This window comes from Protobothrops mucrosquamatus, unplaced genomic scaffold, assembly GCF_001527695.2.
Source record: "Protobothrops mucrosquamatus isolate PMUCROS unplaced genomic scaffold, P.Mucros_1.0 scaffold1121, whole genome shotgun sequence".
NCBI lineage: Eukaryota > Metazoa > Chordata > Lepidosauria > Squamata > Viperidae > Protobothrops > Protobothrops mucrosquamatus.
This window is the reverse complement of record NW_015387339.1, coordinates 166,105-182,689: the sequence shown is the minus strand read 5'-3', so window position 1 is coordinate 182,689 and position 16,585 is coordinate 166,105. Positions and strand designations below refer to the sequence as shown.

The following is a 16,585-nucleotide window of genomic DNA, read 5'->3' as shown; positions in this document are numbered from 1 at the left end:
ATATATATATATATATATATATATATATATATATATATATATATATATATATATATATATATATATATATATATATATATATATATATATATATATTGTTATTATCCCTTTGAGAATGTAATTATCATCTTGTTTTACTTTGAAGACAAAGGACCCACTGCTCCATCTGTTTCTAAATGATTACAATACATTTTTCACCGTGACTAAGAATGGAATAGCCCGTTACCTCACCTTACTTCAGCCAGTTGACAGAGAATTTCAGCAGTTGTACACATTTTCGGTAAGCAATGAGATTTTAAGAGTTTTGTCAGAATGGCACTGGTAATTTTTTCAACTATCGCAAAACTGAAAATTTAATTTGACAGAGATCTTAAGAAAACTGTTAGAATTTTACAGAATTGAACAAGCTATGGAACATAAAAAAATAAAATGATCAGACCTTGCATAATGTATAAAATAGCAAGTAAGTAAGATTAAAATTAACAAAGCTATGTAGTCATACAAATGTAGCTGATGGGTCTCTAGTTGATCTGGTGAAGTGTTTGATATACAGTTGGAAAGGTAGTATTAGAGTTTAAGATTAGCCCTGACCAACTCATTGGACTTCCTGAGAAATACTTGAAATGATATCAAAGCAAAACTAAAAAACAAAAACAAAAAATAAAACCACAGGATTCCCAATACATAGTTGTCCAAATTCTGCTATAAACTATCCAGTGAAATCTATCTATCTTTAATGTAAACCATCAGTTCTAGGGTTATGGCAAATGATTAAATGTTGCCCCTGCACAAGTGATATGTTTTTGTCTCCAGGAATGATCTGGTCATTTATTGAATGCAGCTTTCATACTTCAGACCAATGTTTTCAAACTGTGCTCCTCTGAAACCTAGCATTTCTTTAAAAAATGTAAGAAACACTGGATTTTGCTTCCTGAATACTTCAGGGTGTGGGTAGTGGGTGTATCTTATAGATTTTTTGACTGCAAATCATGAAAATAATCACATACCATTTTATAGAAATCTCCTGTTTTTATACAATGGCAGTATACATCCTTCAGTACCTGTTGGCTATGTTGCAGACATGAAAGAAATATGCAAACACATGGAAATGTTGTTAAAGTACATTCAGTATACCAAAGACAACTGGAATATCAGGGAGATCTAAAAGTAATGGCTGTGCTGCTTGGAATGCAGCTCAGTTATACCAAGTACTGTTGTAACATGTGTAAATAGGACAGCCATGCAAGAGACTCACAATAGGTTAAACACTCTGAAAGAATTTGGTTTCAGGTCAGAAAAACATGGCACATAAACCACTTGTTGATGCGACAAAGATATTTTTTGACTCCACTCCACATAAAATTCTGACTGATGAAAATTTTTGTGAAAATGATGAACAAGGAAGATGAAGACTTTCATTATTTGAGACTGATGTTTCCAAGAATAACTGATGCCAAGATTAAGGAAAGCATTTTTGTTGGTCCACAGATTATATACGTTATCAATGACAAGTGGTTTGAAGATCTGTTAGTAGAGCCAGAGAAAAAACCCTGGAAAGCATTTAAGGATGTTCTTGAAAATTTTCTTGGCAACAACAGAACACCAAACTACTGGTTAACAAACTTGTTAAGTATACAAGACGGTGAAGTGCAACATTTCACTGAAGATTTATTTTCTGCATTCCTATTTGGACTTTTTCCCCAATAATCTAGCTTCAGTCAGTGATAAACATGGTGAAAGGTTTTACCAGGACATTGCCACAATGGAAAAATGGTATCAGGGCAACTGGAATCCATCAATACTGGCTGACTATCATTGGACACTGCAGTGAGATGTACTGGAAACTGAATGCAAGTGAAAATCAGCAGCAAAAGACTTTTAACCCTGTTGAACCCATGCAGCATGTCAGAACTTTATGTGGTTAAATACTCTATAGTCAATAGAAGTTAATTTCATATTTCTCAAGATTCCTACATGATACAACCATTCTGAAATTACTTTTGTGTTCAATTTGAAGGAGCCTATCATAATCACCAAACATTTTTCAGGAAGCAAAACTTTTTGGAAAAAAAATGGATTAAGGGCAAAGAGAAAGTTCACTCAAGCACAGGCAATTTTTCTAATGAGAGCTTTGCCTCTTGAATAGGATACAACAACATATCAATAAAGATAGTCCTCATTTAGCGACCACAATTGGGATCTGCAAATCATGTGACAAGCATGGATTTATGGCATTACTTCCCTCTCTGTCAGTAACACTGCACATGTTAAGAGAAACATTGCATAATCGCAATTTACAAGGTTTTTTTCTGCATTCTCCATTAATTCTGCTTGTCACAAGCTGATAGGGAAGTACACAAGTATCACTCACATGACTATGGGATGCTGCAATTGCCATAAATGCACTTCAGTTGCAAAGTGCCCAAATGATAATTACATTACTGCAGGAACTGCAACGTTTATAAGTGATTTAGGCCTCCACAAGGCATGAAGCTGTTTTTGCTTCTTCATATCTCCCTGATCTGTCCAATTCATTGAAGCTGACATTCCTGATAACTGCTTTATTTTAAAGTATTTTTACCTTAATTTATGGTATTTTATTTTAAATTGTCAATTGTTTGTTGAAAAGAATTGTAAATTGTTAATAAAACCTCTTATGTAGGCTTTATTCCTGCCAGTTTGGTCTAGTGGTTAATGCACCAAACTAGAAAGCAGCAGACAGTGAGTTCAGGTCCTGCCTTAGACACAAATGCAGCTGGGTCATTTTGGGCTCATCATACTCAGCCTAACCCACCTCACAGGGTTGTTGTTGTAAGAGAAGAAAGGTGTGTTGACTGCCTTGACTTACTCGTAAAAATAATAAAGGTAAACAAACAAACAAACAAATTGTTATATACCCTTTTATCAACATCTTGAAACATTCTAGACTTTAGGTGTCTTACAGTTTTTTTTCAGGTAATGTTTATGTTTTCTAATGCTGTCGCTTGCTATGTTCTTTGTTTTATTTTTTTAAGAAGCCAACTGTTTCATTTGCTAGGTAGTGACAGTAATAAAGAGTATATACAAATCTATGTTATTGCAGCCTTTGAAAGGTGAAAAATATAATGAAAGTATGTTCCTTGGATTAAAAAAGAAACAAATGGTGATCCTCACTTTTGAATATTTTATCCACATGTTAATTAATCATTAGAAATTTGTTAGAATGATTTTTCTGTGAAGAGACTTTTTTTACATATCAGACACCAAAAATTGTATTAATCTAAAACTATTTTTGGATCCCTATAGACAGTAAATACCTTTGTTTTTAAATTCAGTTGAATATGAAAAAAATATATAGTTTAATTCCAGTTTAAATGAGAATAGCCTTAATTCTACTGAAATCAATCCGATCTAAAATGAGTCTTTAAAATGGGAATTAAGCATACGCCATCCATAATGTAGAATGGGCTTTAAAGAATATCATAAAATAATAATTTTAATTTTAAATGACTTTTTTAAATGCCAATGATTTTTTTAGATGCAATTATGTGTGAAATGTACTTTATGCATATTAAATATATGCTTAGAGATGGCTTCAAAGGAGTTGGTTTCTAAGTATTCAAACTAATAAGTTAGTAATTTAGTAATAACAACCAGAAGCAGAACGTCTCCTTTGATTTTATATACATTATTTTTTCACATCTATTTATTCTGAAGATTACAGCTTCCGATGGAGTACAAGAAAGTTTGCCAGTCACAGTCAATATTTTTGTGCTTGATGCAAATGATAATTCTCCAACTTTCTCAAACATATCATATAATGTCAAGATCTACACAGACATGAGGCCTGGAGAAAGCGTTATCAAGGTAATAGAGCAGTTTCTCTTCTCTGAGTTTTCAGCCAATTTTTTAATAAAAATAATAAGACATGGGAAAATAAATTTGTGTTATGGAACAAAGGGATTATGATATAACCTTAGAGAGAGAGAGCATAAAATTCAATTGCATTTATTATTGCTTTATTGCTTTACATTCTGTCTTTCCCATTTTTTTCTCTTTTTCTCCTTTTTCATTTCTTTATTCTTTTCTCACCACTTTTCTTTTTTCATTACATGTTTTGTTCTTCAAAAATGTTTAAATAAAAAATAATTTAAAATGAAAATAAATTTAAGTAGGAGGGAGGAATTAAGTTTTTAGGAACTATTCTCTTTACTAGAATCTTCTAGAAAGTCAGCTAGGCTTACAAGTTGACATGTTTGCTAGCCAAATAGACTCATATTTGACAACAGACAAACTAATTGCTCCTTCACTGTTAAGTTGTTGCTTCCTCTAACAAGTTGACAAAATATTCCATTGCCAATATTATTAGATTTTTATGACAAGTATCAAATAATTACTATCTATTTTCTTTACCATGCTATAAATTGTTGCTGTGATAAATATTTGTCCCAATGGTAATTATTCAGCCACCTTTTTGTATGCATTGTTGATGATGGTGGCTAGGAGGATTTTAAGTAATGTAGTGTCTTAAAGCTTGGCAAAGACTTCAGTTTTTAAATTTCTATAGGTCCTACCTTGAATTCTGGTTCCACGTTTTTTTTTCAAGCATGATCAATAACATTCTTTGAAAGCTTCATATGACCTTCAAACTAGTAGAAATTATCTTGAAATTGAAAGGTTTGTGCTAAAGATAGATTCACATTTTATATTTTTAATTCAGTATATGTACTTGATTTAAATTACTCCTTCAAAACAATTTTTGAAAATCACAAGTAATCATTGGTTGATGCTGTTCCATGATCATTCAAAGTTATGATTCTTTTGAACAAGTGGTTATGATTGGTCCTCAAAGATTCAGCTGTCAAAGTACCTTAGTGGTCATGTGATTGTGATCTGAGTGTTGCGCTTGTATAATTGCAGCATTCCAGAGAAACATGGTTACAATTTGTGACCTTTCCTGCTGGCTTCCACAAGCAAAGTCAATAAGGAAGCCAACAAGGTAAAATTACAAGTTGCTTAGGGAAGTGTGCCCCACCGGTGTCCCCTCTCTGAACTTCACTATACTCCCTCTGCACTTTCCCATCACTGGCACAGCCTTGCACACCTTGTCCTATTCATCAGTGACCACCCCAAGCCACAGTCATGCTGAACCTCCCGTACCACTTGCACACACTCACACACCCTCTTTTATATGGCAGCAGCTGTCCCAAGCCCCACTGCACTCCTGGTATGTCTCCTTTGATACAGAGATAAACCACATTTATAGAATATTCAAAAGAGACAAGAAAAAAGGAAACAAAAAGACCAGAACACATCATCTTCAGGAACCAACACCTAGATAAGCAGGGATTAACACCAGACAAACAATTAAACAAAAGTCAATGCCCCAATCAAGCAACTACAATCCATACCCTCACTAAAAGTGGCAGGGCAGGCCACTGTATGCTGTATAAACATGGAGCAATCCCATCCTCACTGGCATTGATCATGTTACCTAGTTGGGTAATGAAAGGTCTGCAAGTTCAGAGAGTATCAAGGACTCCATATTTCAACTGTGAGCTACATATATTCTCTTCTGTTGAAAGTGTACTATGTCAGATCTTCTATTAAGGTGTATAGCTGAGTTACTTAAATCCATAATTTGTACTAACTGATCTGATATATATTTTGTTATAGTTATTAGAATCTTGCAAAAAAGTGGTTAATAAATATAAGTACCCTGCAATTTGTACATGACAAATTAGCTGAAATTAGTTGTATGAAATAAATTTAGATGTTTGTGACATGCCTTTGATTCACTTCAGAGAAATTTTTATCTTCAAGGTAATACAATTTTCCTTATAGGAACGAAAGACACAATATCTCAGAAATCTTATTCTATTGTCAATGAAATTGATTATCTTAATATTTATGTATAATACATCCAGATGGAATCATTAGTTTCACAATTGTAAAAAGGCTTAATTGTAAGATCTTAAAACTGATTTGTACAATTCACCACCTATATGGTTGTCATTCCATATACAACTCAAGTGGCATCGATGCCTTTTTTCTGAAATGCAAATGTAGGTGGCTATATAAAGCTAGTAAGCTATAAGGAAAACTTCCTTTTCATCAGTAGAATAAGTAGTAATAATAGTAGTAGATAAATCAAGTAGATAAATTGTCAGATATCATATATTGTGATTATTTAGGTAACTGACCAATATGACAAAAAAGGTTACTTTGGCCTTGAATGGAAAAGAAATATAATATTGTCCATGGATGAGGAATAAAGCCTGTTATATAAGTACAAAAGGCAAACATAGGAAGTAGTTTGAGAAAAGGTGTGTGTTTTTTGCTGTTACTAAGAGGAATAATAATTTAATTTACAGCTAAATTTAATTTGGTCTAGAATATCAGCTGTTAGAAATCACAGTTATAATATTATCAAAATAATTGCCACATTCCCTATACAGTTCTGAATGGTATGCAATGGTATACAAAAAGGAAAAATAAGAAATAGCAAAAGAAATGAAAATCAGGAAAAAAAACAGAAAAGAAAGTGTCAAGGTTCCGACAGATGAGACGAAACAAATCACAACTCCAAGGCTAGAGATTTCCTCAAAAAACATGTTTATTGGCTACATAGTATTGACACAGTCAAAAGTGAAACCAAATCTAAAATCCCCTTCAAAAAGAAACACTATTACAAAGTTAAACTTTTCACCCCATAACTATGCAATCCCAATAGAATGGTTTGGCAGCCCAAAAGAGAAAAAGACTCCAGCATGTGTCCACCAGTAATCAGCACTCAGATCAGCATAGATTAACTCCAAGGTCACTTCAGACCAACAATCAAGTAAACAATACCCCAATCAAGAAACTACCAAAGAGCCATTAGTAAATAGCCTGACCAAAGAATCCCTAAGACCTCCCCAACCCACACAGATAGCAAGACACCAGAATATAAACTGACAGCAAACAGCACTCTTTACTAGCACTGATAATGTTACCTAGTTAGGGTAATGAAATGTCTGCAAGAAAACAAGCAAGCTCAGAGAGCACCAAGAACCCCTCATTTCAACCCTGAGGTACAAATATTCTCCTTCATTGATTCATCCATACTTTCTATATTTAAAAAGTTTATAATAGTTATTGCCCCACTGATCATGAAAAAAATTCAGATCTTTTAATAATAAATACAGGAGTCATCCTAGCATTGCCAGCTATTCGTAGTGTTTATACTATTTACATTGACTGTTAAGTAGATTTAAAAAGATAACCCAAGCACTTTCAAGGCTGATTGGCTAGATAGTTATTGGTTTTCCTTAATTCAGATCTGACTACCCTTAAAATACTCTCTTGTGTGATTAAAATAGAACATATTTGGATTTTGAGACTGATGAAAACAGCTAGCTACTTATTTCTCTGAATGAAAGAATGACCATGAAAGGATCTATTATACGGGTTTGATTTCCCAATTGAACTCTAGGTAGTTGCTTTTCTCAATGATAACTTAACCATAATTTTCAGAACTCTAATAATGAATCTTATAATTCATTAAATAGTTTCTCCTTTTATTTTTTTTCCTAAATCTTCTTGTAATGGGGGTTATTCTTTCTTTAGCATCTCTTGTACAGTACAGATTTCTTAGGAATAGAAGCTGAAATAAATTCAAAGTTTTGAAAAAGAACTATAAAAATAAATGCTATGGTCTATCCACAATATCTGTACTTTATTCCTTATCTATTTTTGCCTGCTATTTATTGTCTACTTAGGTATGAGTCTGGTCTTTTCCAACTCTTCTCCTCTTTGCCTTCATTTCTCTTTTTAAATAAAATGAACAACAGTATAGTCCCTAGTTAGAAAGAAAAATCTTTTAAATCTGGATCTAAGTTCCTTCTATTATAGAGGAATTATTTAACCCTGCCAATGGAGAATAGAGGTTAAGTTTGAGAAGATTGGTATTTAACTACAGTGGTACCTCAGGACTCATTGTTAATTGGTTCCGGAAGGCCCAATGAGTACCAAAAATGATAAGTACCAAACAAAATATAAGGAATAATGTAGCAAGTCACAATGCAGCCAGTACCAACAGGTTCTAGCGTATGTGTTGAGTAGCGAACAAATGATGAGTACCAGGACAAAATTTTCATGTCAAAATGCATTGAGTATCAAATTTAATGAGTTTCAAAGCAGTTGAATACCAAGGTACCACTGTATTAAATAATAACTTGTATTTTCTCTGTATGTCTCCATGGGTTAACAGCCTATATTTTTGTAGCTATATTCTAATGAAAATAAAATGAAATACATGTTCTATGATGAAAGAATCAGCAGAAGATAATAAATGTAAATTAAGATCTAAGCCCTAAATGGATAGGGGGTTAACTTTATTGATATTAAGCTGGTCACAACTGCATTGCATCCTAGCCTCATATGTTTTAGAATATTTGATTCAAAAGAAATTAAGATTATTGAGTTTGGGTTTGTCATTGTTGTTGTTTTGTTTTAGCTTGAAAGTTAGCTAGGTCTAGTCTAACACAATGTCACATTGTTTGAGCCATCTTGAATAATTGCTATGTGAGATGTAAATCAAATGAATATATAAAACACTTGGGATTTTTCCCCCAGTAGATTTTGATAAAAAAAATTAGCTGAAACAAATAATGTATGTCCAAATGTTTTCAGAATATGCATAGTGCTGCACCACAATGGCCTAAATTTTGCACAATCTTCACATATTTCAAGCAGACATGAAATATGCATAGTATTCTCTTCATTTTTTTAAAAAAATGGGCAACATTCAGTTGATCTGATGCAAAGTTTTCAAAGTCTAGTTGGTACATAAAAAATAAATGACAAACAGAATGCACAAAATTGGGTTTTAAAACTTCTGTATTTATATTATCCTCAGTCTCATGGCCTTCTGAAATGAGTAAAGACTGGATGTACCTTTCAGGGAATACCATGTTTTAAAATCATCTGGACACAAATCATCAATCATAATTGCACAATGGCCAGTTTCACAGAAAGAATGTTTCTTTCATACATAGCCATACATAGCTAGAGAAATGTGTTTTGACTGTATAAACAAAACTATTGAATTTGCTAAATTCTCCAGTTCTCATATGTTGTTGTTTTTACCTAAAATTCCATGACTGTTTTAGGCTTCACATGATATTTATTGTGAGCATCTTCAGTTTTATGAGGCACCTAGAGAGCCTTGCCTCTTGATAACAAAGGAAATGTACTTAATAAAATAGTCACATACTTACATCTTTTGATCATAAAAATATGTCTTCGTCGTCATTCTTTTAGCACTGTATTCATTCTGTTCTCCCATTAAGTATATAACAGAATCCCATCGTAATCCTAGCTGGGATGTCACAGATTTCTCATAGATTTCTCACATGCCTTTTTAATTTTATTTATTTTTGTTTATCAAATTTAGAAATCACCCATCTCCCTCACAGTCTCTGGATGTTGTACAAACAATTTCTTTGTCCCTACTTTTTCAAATGCTTTCCTCCATCTTTATTGGTAGTGGTCAAGAAAAGAAAAATATTACAGTCATGAGTCATCCCATATCAAATTGAGTCTGAATGAATAATTGAATTATAAATATTGCAGATCAATAAATAATCTCTTGCTCCATATTAAGTGTAAGACTGAGATCACAAAAAAATGAAAAACCCAGGAGCTATGTACATTTTGTGATAGCAGACCCCAATAATTTATTAATCCAAAGGTATCAGCCATGCTGTTCCATGACAATTTTCACAACACGATTCAAATAGCTAAAATAAATATATGCTAATAGTGAATGATTCTGAGAAATTGAAGGGTGGTAGCTGGAAAGCAAAGCTGCCTAAGCAAAACAACTGCACATTTCAATTTAGACCAGCAGGATATAATCACGTTAGGCATTTGGGAATGAGACCAATTTGCCTGAACTTTTTAGTTCATGACAGATATTGAACTACAAGAGTCAAGATGTCTTATTAGCTTTCCCATGTTTTGGCCAAAAATATCTCTGGTAATGAGAGCTCTGTCCAGCTGAACTAACTTTTTTTAAAAAATGACTGCAACAAATGAAATGTGGCATTACTATAAAAGACACAGTATTGTTAAAGACAGGATGCAATGTAAGCTGCCTAGAGCTTTTTTTTTTTTTTTTTTGCCCAAGGCAAATTGGGCTTTCCTTGAGCTGTAACCGAAGAGATCCATCATTGTCAAGTTGTGAGTACTGCTTATTTTTAGGGAACAAAATTACCATTCCTGTATGAGATATATACAGAGAGAGAGAGCAGAAAGGATCCTTGTTTTAACTGCTTTTATAGATTCAGGAATGTCCAGGATCATATAAACTGGCGCCTATCTACCAAAGACACCTGCAGTTTGTATATTCTGAATCATAGGGCAGTATGACAGTTCTGTGATTTTAACGCTACCTTTTCAGACATATTTTTGCTCCTTCCAAATGTTATTCAGATAACTTAACGCTTCCAACCATGCTCATTTGTAAATTTAATTAACTTTGTTAATTTAGGTATTTGTGATTCTACCATTTTTCCTTTTCATGTTGTCACAATAAAATTTGGCCTGGTTCCTAGCGTGTCATTAAATGGTTAGGACTGGTATTTTGTGAAAGGCTTTGATTTATCTTCTTCTCCTCATTCCCTGAACTGGAGAAGGCCTGTTATTATACTTTTTCAAAGAAACCTTCAATCTTTATTAATAGCATTAATTGAGGAGATCAGCAACTATGCACAGTTCGACAAAGAAATGTTTACATGATTAAAGTAATAGTTTCCCAGTTTTAGCAAGAAAAAGGCATCTCTTTCAGTTGAGTACTTTAAGATTGCAGCTGATGCTGTCAGCCATTCAAAAGATGAGTTTTTATTTGGAAAGAAGTCTTACTGTGCTTAATTGGTTTTACTTCTTAGTAAATGAGTTTACAGCTGCACCTTTAAAGTACAGTAATTGTTCTCAATAGAAACCACAGCATGCCTTTGGCTCTTAATCATTCAAGTATAACTTACATACAGATGCCATGAGAAAAATTCCCACCCATCATTGTCCTCTCAAACAAGAAAAGATGAGTGTATGTGAATATATTTGATGAACAGGTGGATGCATGTTATTTTAATCACGGAGATGTTTTAGTTCTGAATGACTGGCACAAGTGGATCATGTTCCCCTGAGACAATTATGACTGTTGGTGGTATTATTGACTAGTCACTAATGAATAGTACATTTCTTGCAGTTATATCCACTTTTTTGCCATTGTCTCCATCCTTTCAACTCATTCCACTCCAAAGCTTATGAGGATAATGGTACATTTTAGAGCCAAATGGGATGTGGTACAGTAGGCTTTTCAACCAGCTTTTTGTTAGGTTTTAACTATATATCTTTTATTTTAATATTTAGCTGCCTCAAATGCTTCCAGATTAAAAAAAAAGTAATGTGAAATGGTAATAAATGTGGATGTCCTGGGCAAAAGACATTCCTAAATATAATTCTGTAATCATATTCCTAGGTTAACTAATGTTTTTCTTTTCTTTACAACAGTGTTTCTTAACTTTGACTACTTGAGGAAGGGTTGACTTCAACTCCAGAATGTGTCAGCCAGCATGGCTGGCTGAAGAACTATGGGAGTTGAAGTCCACCCATCATCAAATGGCCAAGCTTGAGAAACACTGCTTTATACTATTTGTTTATATTTTAGATTGCAGTTTTTATATCATTTAGTCTCATAATTCAACACCTGACTGTTTAGGACTGATATCATAGGATATATCATAAGCTCCCTCTGATTGTACTTTAACTCTTCTTGTTGCAAAACAACAATAAACCTAGAATGTTGATTCTTTTCAATTGCAGCTTACTGCTATGGATGTAGATGAAGGTCCAAATGGACAGATTAGATATGAAATCTTGGCTGGTGACCAGGGAGACTTCACAATCAACGATAAGACAGGCCTTATCACCATTGCACCAGGAATTACATTGGTAGTAGGTCGGTCCTACACCCTCACTATCAAAGCATCTGACTGGGCACCATTGGCACAGAAAAGGTAAATCATACTTGACTTTATTTCTTTGGCTATTTAAGCTGAGAAATTAATTTTAACCCTATAAGGAAGTATGAAATCAAGATGAGTAATATTTTGGTGGTCAGGAATTTTACTTTTTATTTATATTTATTTATATTTCACAGTTCTGAACCATTCATCTCTTTCAAAGAGGTAGTTTGGACAGTGTACAATAAAACATCAAAATATAAAAACAGTGTATAAAAATAAGATTGTTAGAGTTAACATTTTAGAATTACTTTTTTAAAATTATAAAAAAAAAATTAAGGAGGCAAACATGATTGTTGTTGTTAATTGCGAAGTCGTGTCTGACCCATCACAACCCCATGGACAACGTTCCTCCAGGCCTTCCTGTCCTCTACCATCTTCTGGAGTCCATTTAAGCTCACGCCTACTGCTTCAGTGACTCCATCTAGCCATCTCATTCTCTGTCGTCCCCTTCTTCTATTGCCCTCAATCTTTCCCAGCATTAGGCCCTTCTCCAGTGAGTCCTTCCTTCTCATTAGGTGGCCAAAGTATTTGAGTTTCAACTTCAGGATCTGGCCTTCTAAAGAGCAGTTGGGGTTGATCCCTTCTAGGACCGATCAGTTTGAACGCCTTCCAGTCCAGGGGACTCGCAGGAGTCTTCTCCAGCACCATAGTTCAAAGGCCTCGATTCTTTGTCGCTCAGCCTTTCTTATGGTCCAACTTTCACAGCCATACATTGCAACTGGGAAAACCATGGCCTTGACTATATGCACTTTTGTCTCTGCTTTTTAGTATGCTGTCTAGATTTGCCATAGCAAGTGTCTTTTAATTTCTTGGCTGCAGTCCCCATCTGAGGTGATCTTGGAGCCCAGGAAAATAAAATCTGTCAATACCTCCATTTCTTCCCCATCTATTTACCAGGAACTGAGAGGGCCGGATGCCATGATTTTGGTTTTCTTAACATGATTAAACCCTGTTAAAAATTCATTGACAATGGCAAAGGGAGAGCTCTCGTGGCACCAACCAACCCCATGGTTACATGTTCTTTTGGGTTCTCCATGCAAGGTTGCAGAACCATGTTTTAACCCTTTCTCAAAAGGCCAGGAGAGTGGGTGCCCACCTCATTTCTGGGGGGGAGAATATTCCATAGGGTGGGGGCAATGACAGAGAAGGTTCTCTTTCTAGACCCCACTAGTCAGACTTCTTTAACTGGCGGAGTCTACAACATACTTCCTCTGCCTGGCCAAGTGAATGTGATGGGATGAAACTGATTTATTAAGGGAATGAAAAGTTGTAGGCAAGGACCATTTATGGAAATAGATGGAGGTACATCACATATGTCAGGAGTCTTCAAACTTGGCCCTTTTATGACTTATGGACTTCAACTCCCAGAATTCCTCAGCCAGCATGCCTGGCTGAGGAATTCTGGGAATTGAAGTCCACAAGTCATAAAAAGGCCATGTTTGAAGACCCCTGACATGTGGAGTGGGATGGAATTTTCTATTCTATCTAGATTATGATTAGAGAGCAGATTTTCATTTTTAAAAGTTAACTCTATGATGTATTTTATACTACAGGTTATTTTTTCTATTTTTCCATCTAAGAAATAAATAGAATGTGATGAGGCTTTTCTTTAATTATTTAGCTTCTCCTTTATGGGAGTCTGTTAGATTTTGGGATTTTAGATATGGATGGAGATAGAGATTAGATCCAACATATGTGATCCTATTTTGCTACTGTCTGCATTCTGAATAACATGGAAATAACAGTCACTGACATAATGAACATATGTGGAAATCTATAAAATGGACAATCTGAATATAATACTTAAATGTCAATGGCTTTAAATTATTCTTAGAAAAATATTAAGCAATTTGAGTGCAAATTTACATTTTTGCTTGTCACCAGCCATGTAGCATTGTAAACATCTTAAATTCAATCATAGGTTTTTTTTCTATTTTTCCATCTAAGAAATTTTGCTGCTCTTTTTTGGCAACCATATTATTAAAATTTGAGAACACAATCAGAATGGGTTGTGGAGGCTAAAACTGCCTCTAATGCTGCAAAATACTCAGACCTGTTGTAAAAGAATAGTAATCTCAAATGTTAGTCCTGATGAGCTGTCTTCTTTAAAAGAAGCATGTCTACTACTCCTTTACCAATTGTTGTATTCATTTATTTATTTGCATCCCATCTTTATTATTTCTATAAATGACACAAGACAGTGAACATATCCACCACACTTTCCTCCTCCTATTTTCTCCACAACAACACCCTATGAGATGAGTTGGGCTGAAAGGGAATGACTGGCCCAAAGCACCTGGCTGGCTTTCATAGCTAAGGCGTGATTTGAACTCACAGCCTCCTGCTTTTGTAGCCTAGTTCAGGGGTCTTAAAACCTGGCCCTTTTATGACTTGTGGACTTCAACTCCCAGAATTCCTCAGCCAGGCACGCTGGCTGAGGAATTCTGGGAGTTAAAGTTCACAAATAATAAAATGGCCAAGTTTGAAGACCCCTGGCCTGATTGCTTGCAGCACAATGTTATACTTCTGTCTACTTGAAAATAAACCTATTGAGTTTACTGGATCTTATTCCCAGGTAAGGATATATAGGACTGCAACCTTTCTTTTTTTTCAACCTGGATCATGAAAGAAATGAAATTATACCTAGTGCATACTTATCTCTATACAGTAAGTTCAGTGGATCAGATATGGTTTGACATTTCTTTAAAAAAAGTCAACTTTTCTTAGTTTAACCTGTTAAGTGTCAATCTAAAGGTCAATGATTTAAATGTGTTAATTTTGCTTCACCCCTATCAATGAGTGTCAGCTTAAGAGCCTGAGAAGGAGAGAAAGGAAGAGAGAAAGCTTAAGCAATGAAAGCACAAGTAGCAACTGCTTCTGTAAATTGCCATATATCATTTAACGGTAATATCTCCAACTATCCTGGAACTGAAAGGATCACTGAGCTGGAGATAATTTTTTCTCCCCAGGCAATGAATCCCTTAACTCAGTTTGGAACACAAATTGCAAGCTATGCAAATACTAGACAAGGAATGAAATATGCCCCACTGAAATCCACACTGGAACCAGCAACCTCATTCAGTTCCTAATTTCTGACATGTTAGAGCTGGGAAGCATAGAGTGGGAAATCATGATTTCCCCCCCCCCTTTAAATCAAGTATGGAGAAGAAACATAATGAGTGATTCAAAAATATATAGCATACAGTTAAACAGAAAAGTTTTAGTTTTGCATATAGATTATAGCTTGGAGGGGAGTCCTCAGCTGTGAATGTCATATCAATACATTTCACAGAACAAAACTTAAAATATACCATGGTTATATACATAATAACAAATATAGATTATTCTAACATTTTTATAACTCACCCTTCTTTGCTGCAATATCCAAAGGGAACATATATGACATATTTTCTATACACAGAGGCAATGCGATGACTCTCTTAGAAACCGAAAGGTCTTCTGGAACATCATGAAGGGTAACATCTGTCTGCAACTCTTAAAAGCAGCCATATCTTTTCTTGGAATCCTGTGTTTTTCTATTCTGCAACCCTACTTTTTTTGGGGGGGGGGATATAAAAAAAGGAATTGATCATATTTCCAAAAATATGGAAAAGCACCTATACATTGAGGAAAGAATTTAGAAGTCTTCAGTTCTGAACATTTCACTTTCTTTATCCTGTGAAATAATCAGATACAATTAAAAGGGAAATGCAACAAAATAAAATAATTGTAAGCAACCCATTATGGGCAAAACTTGGAAGTCCAAACCATATATTTTAATTGTAGGCTTAGCTAGTCCTCTGATGATCCCATTAATCTTTGCCTCTTTCATTCACTTCTTCTTTCATCTTTCTCTCTCTCTCTCTCTCTCTCCAGTATATAGAACCAACAAAACATTTCCACCTTAGTCAAAGTCCTTTCATTGGCTTTTGGTATGGGACATAGTCCATAAATCCTAAACCTGACTGGAAAGCTGAATATGCAGGATCACTTTAAAGTTGAAAGACATTTTCTCTCTTCCTCTGCATATTTTTTTCAGAACTGTTTCCACAATATTTGTGGCAACAACATTTCTTTCCCTTACATTCTCCCGTAGAATTATAGTTCCACAAAAAGATGAAGGCTGCAGTGATGCTATGCCTCTCCTTATGGTTCCTTAACTGGAGCTATACTCCTAATTTCTCTGCCCCAAAATAAATAGATCAAGAATGTGATGAGGCTTTTCACACACATCTCTTTAATTATTTAGCTTCTCCTTTATGGAAGTCTGTTAAATTTTGGGATTTTAGATATGGATGGAGATAGAGATTAGATCCAACATATTTTTATTTATTTCATTTATTTATTTATTTATTTCATTTATACCCCGCCCTTCTCCCGGAGGACTCAGGGCGGCTTACAGCCAGTTTAAAACAATCCCACATAAATACCAAATACAAATCTAAAATAATTAAAAATAAATATTTGAATTGGCCGCTCTATTAAAATTTTGTTAAAACCAATTAAAATACCCCTAGGCCAGTCCTGCCTGCTGA

General features: G+C 34.5%; 1 protein-coding gene across 1 annotated transcript in view; it reads left to right on the top strand.

Annotated features, from left to right (window-relative positions):
* The window catches only part of PCDH15 (protocadherin related 15), a gene marked incomplete at its 3' end in the record, with an annotated part of 345,211 nt that overhangs the window by 164,713 nt on the left and 163,913 nt on the right, over positions 1–16,585 (top strand). Inside the window, exons 10-12 of the mRNA XM_015820330.2 lie at positions 146–280; positions 3,697–3,846; positions 11,848–12,041. Of these exons, the coding sequence (XP_015675816.2) occupies positions 146–280; positions 3,697–3,846; positions 11,848–12,041 (479 nt within the window). The remainder of the gene's footprint in view (positions 1–145; positions 281–3,696; positions 3,847–11,847; positions 12,042–16,585) is intronic.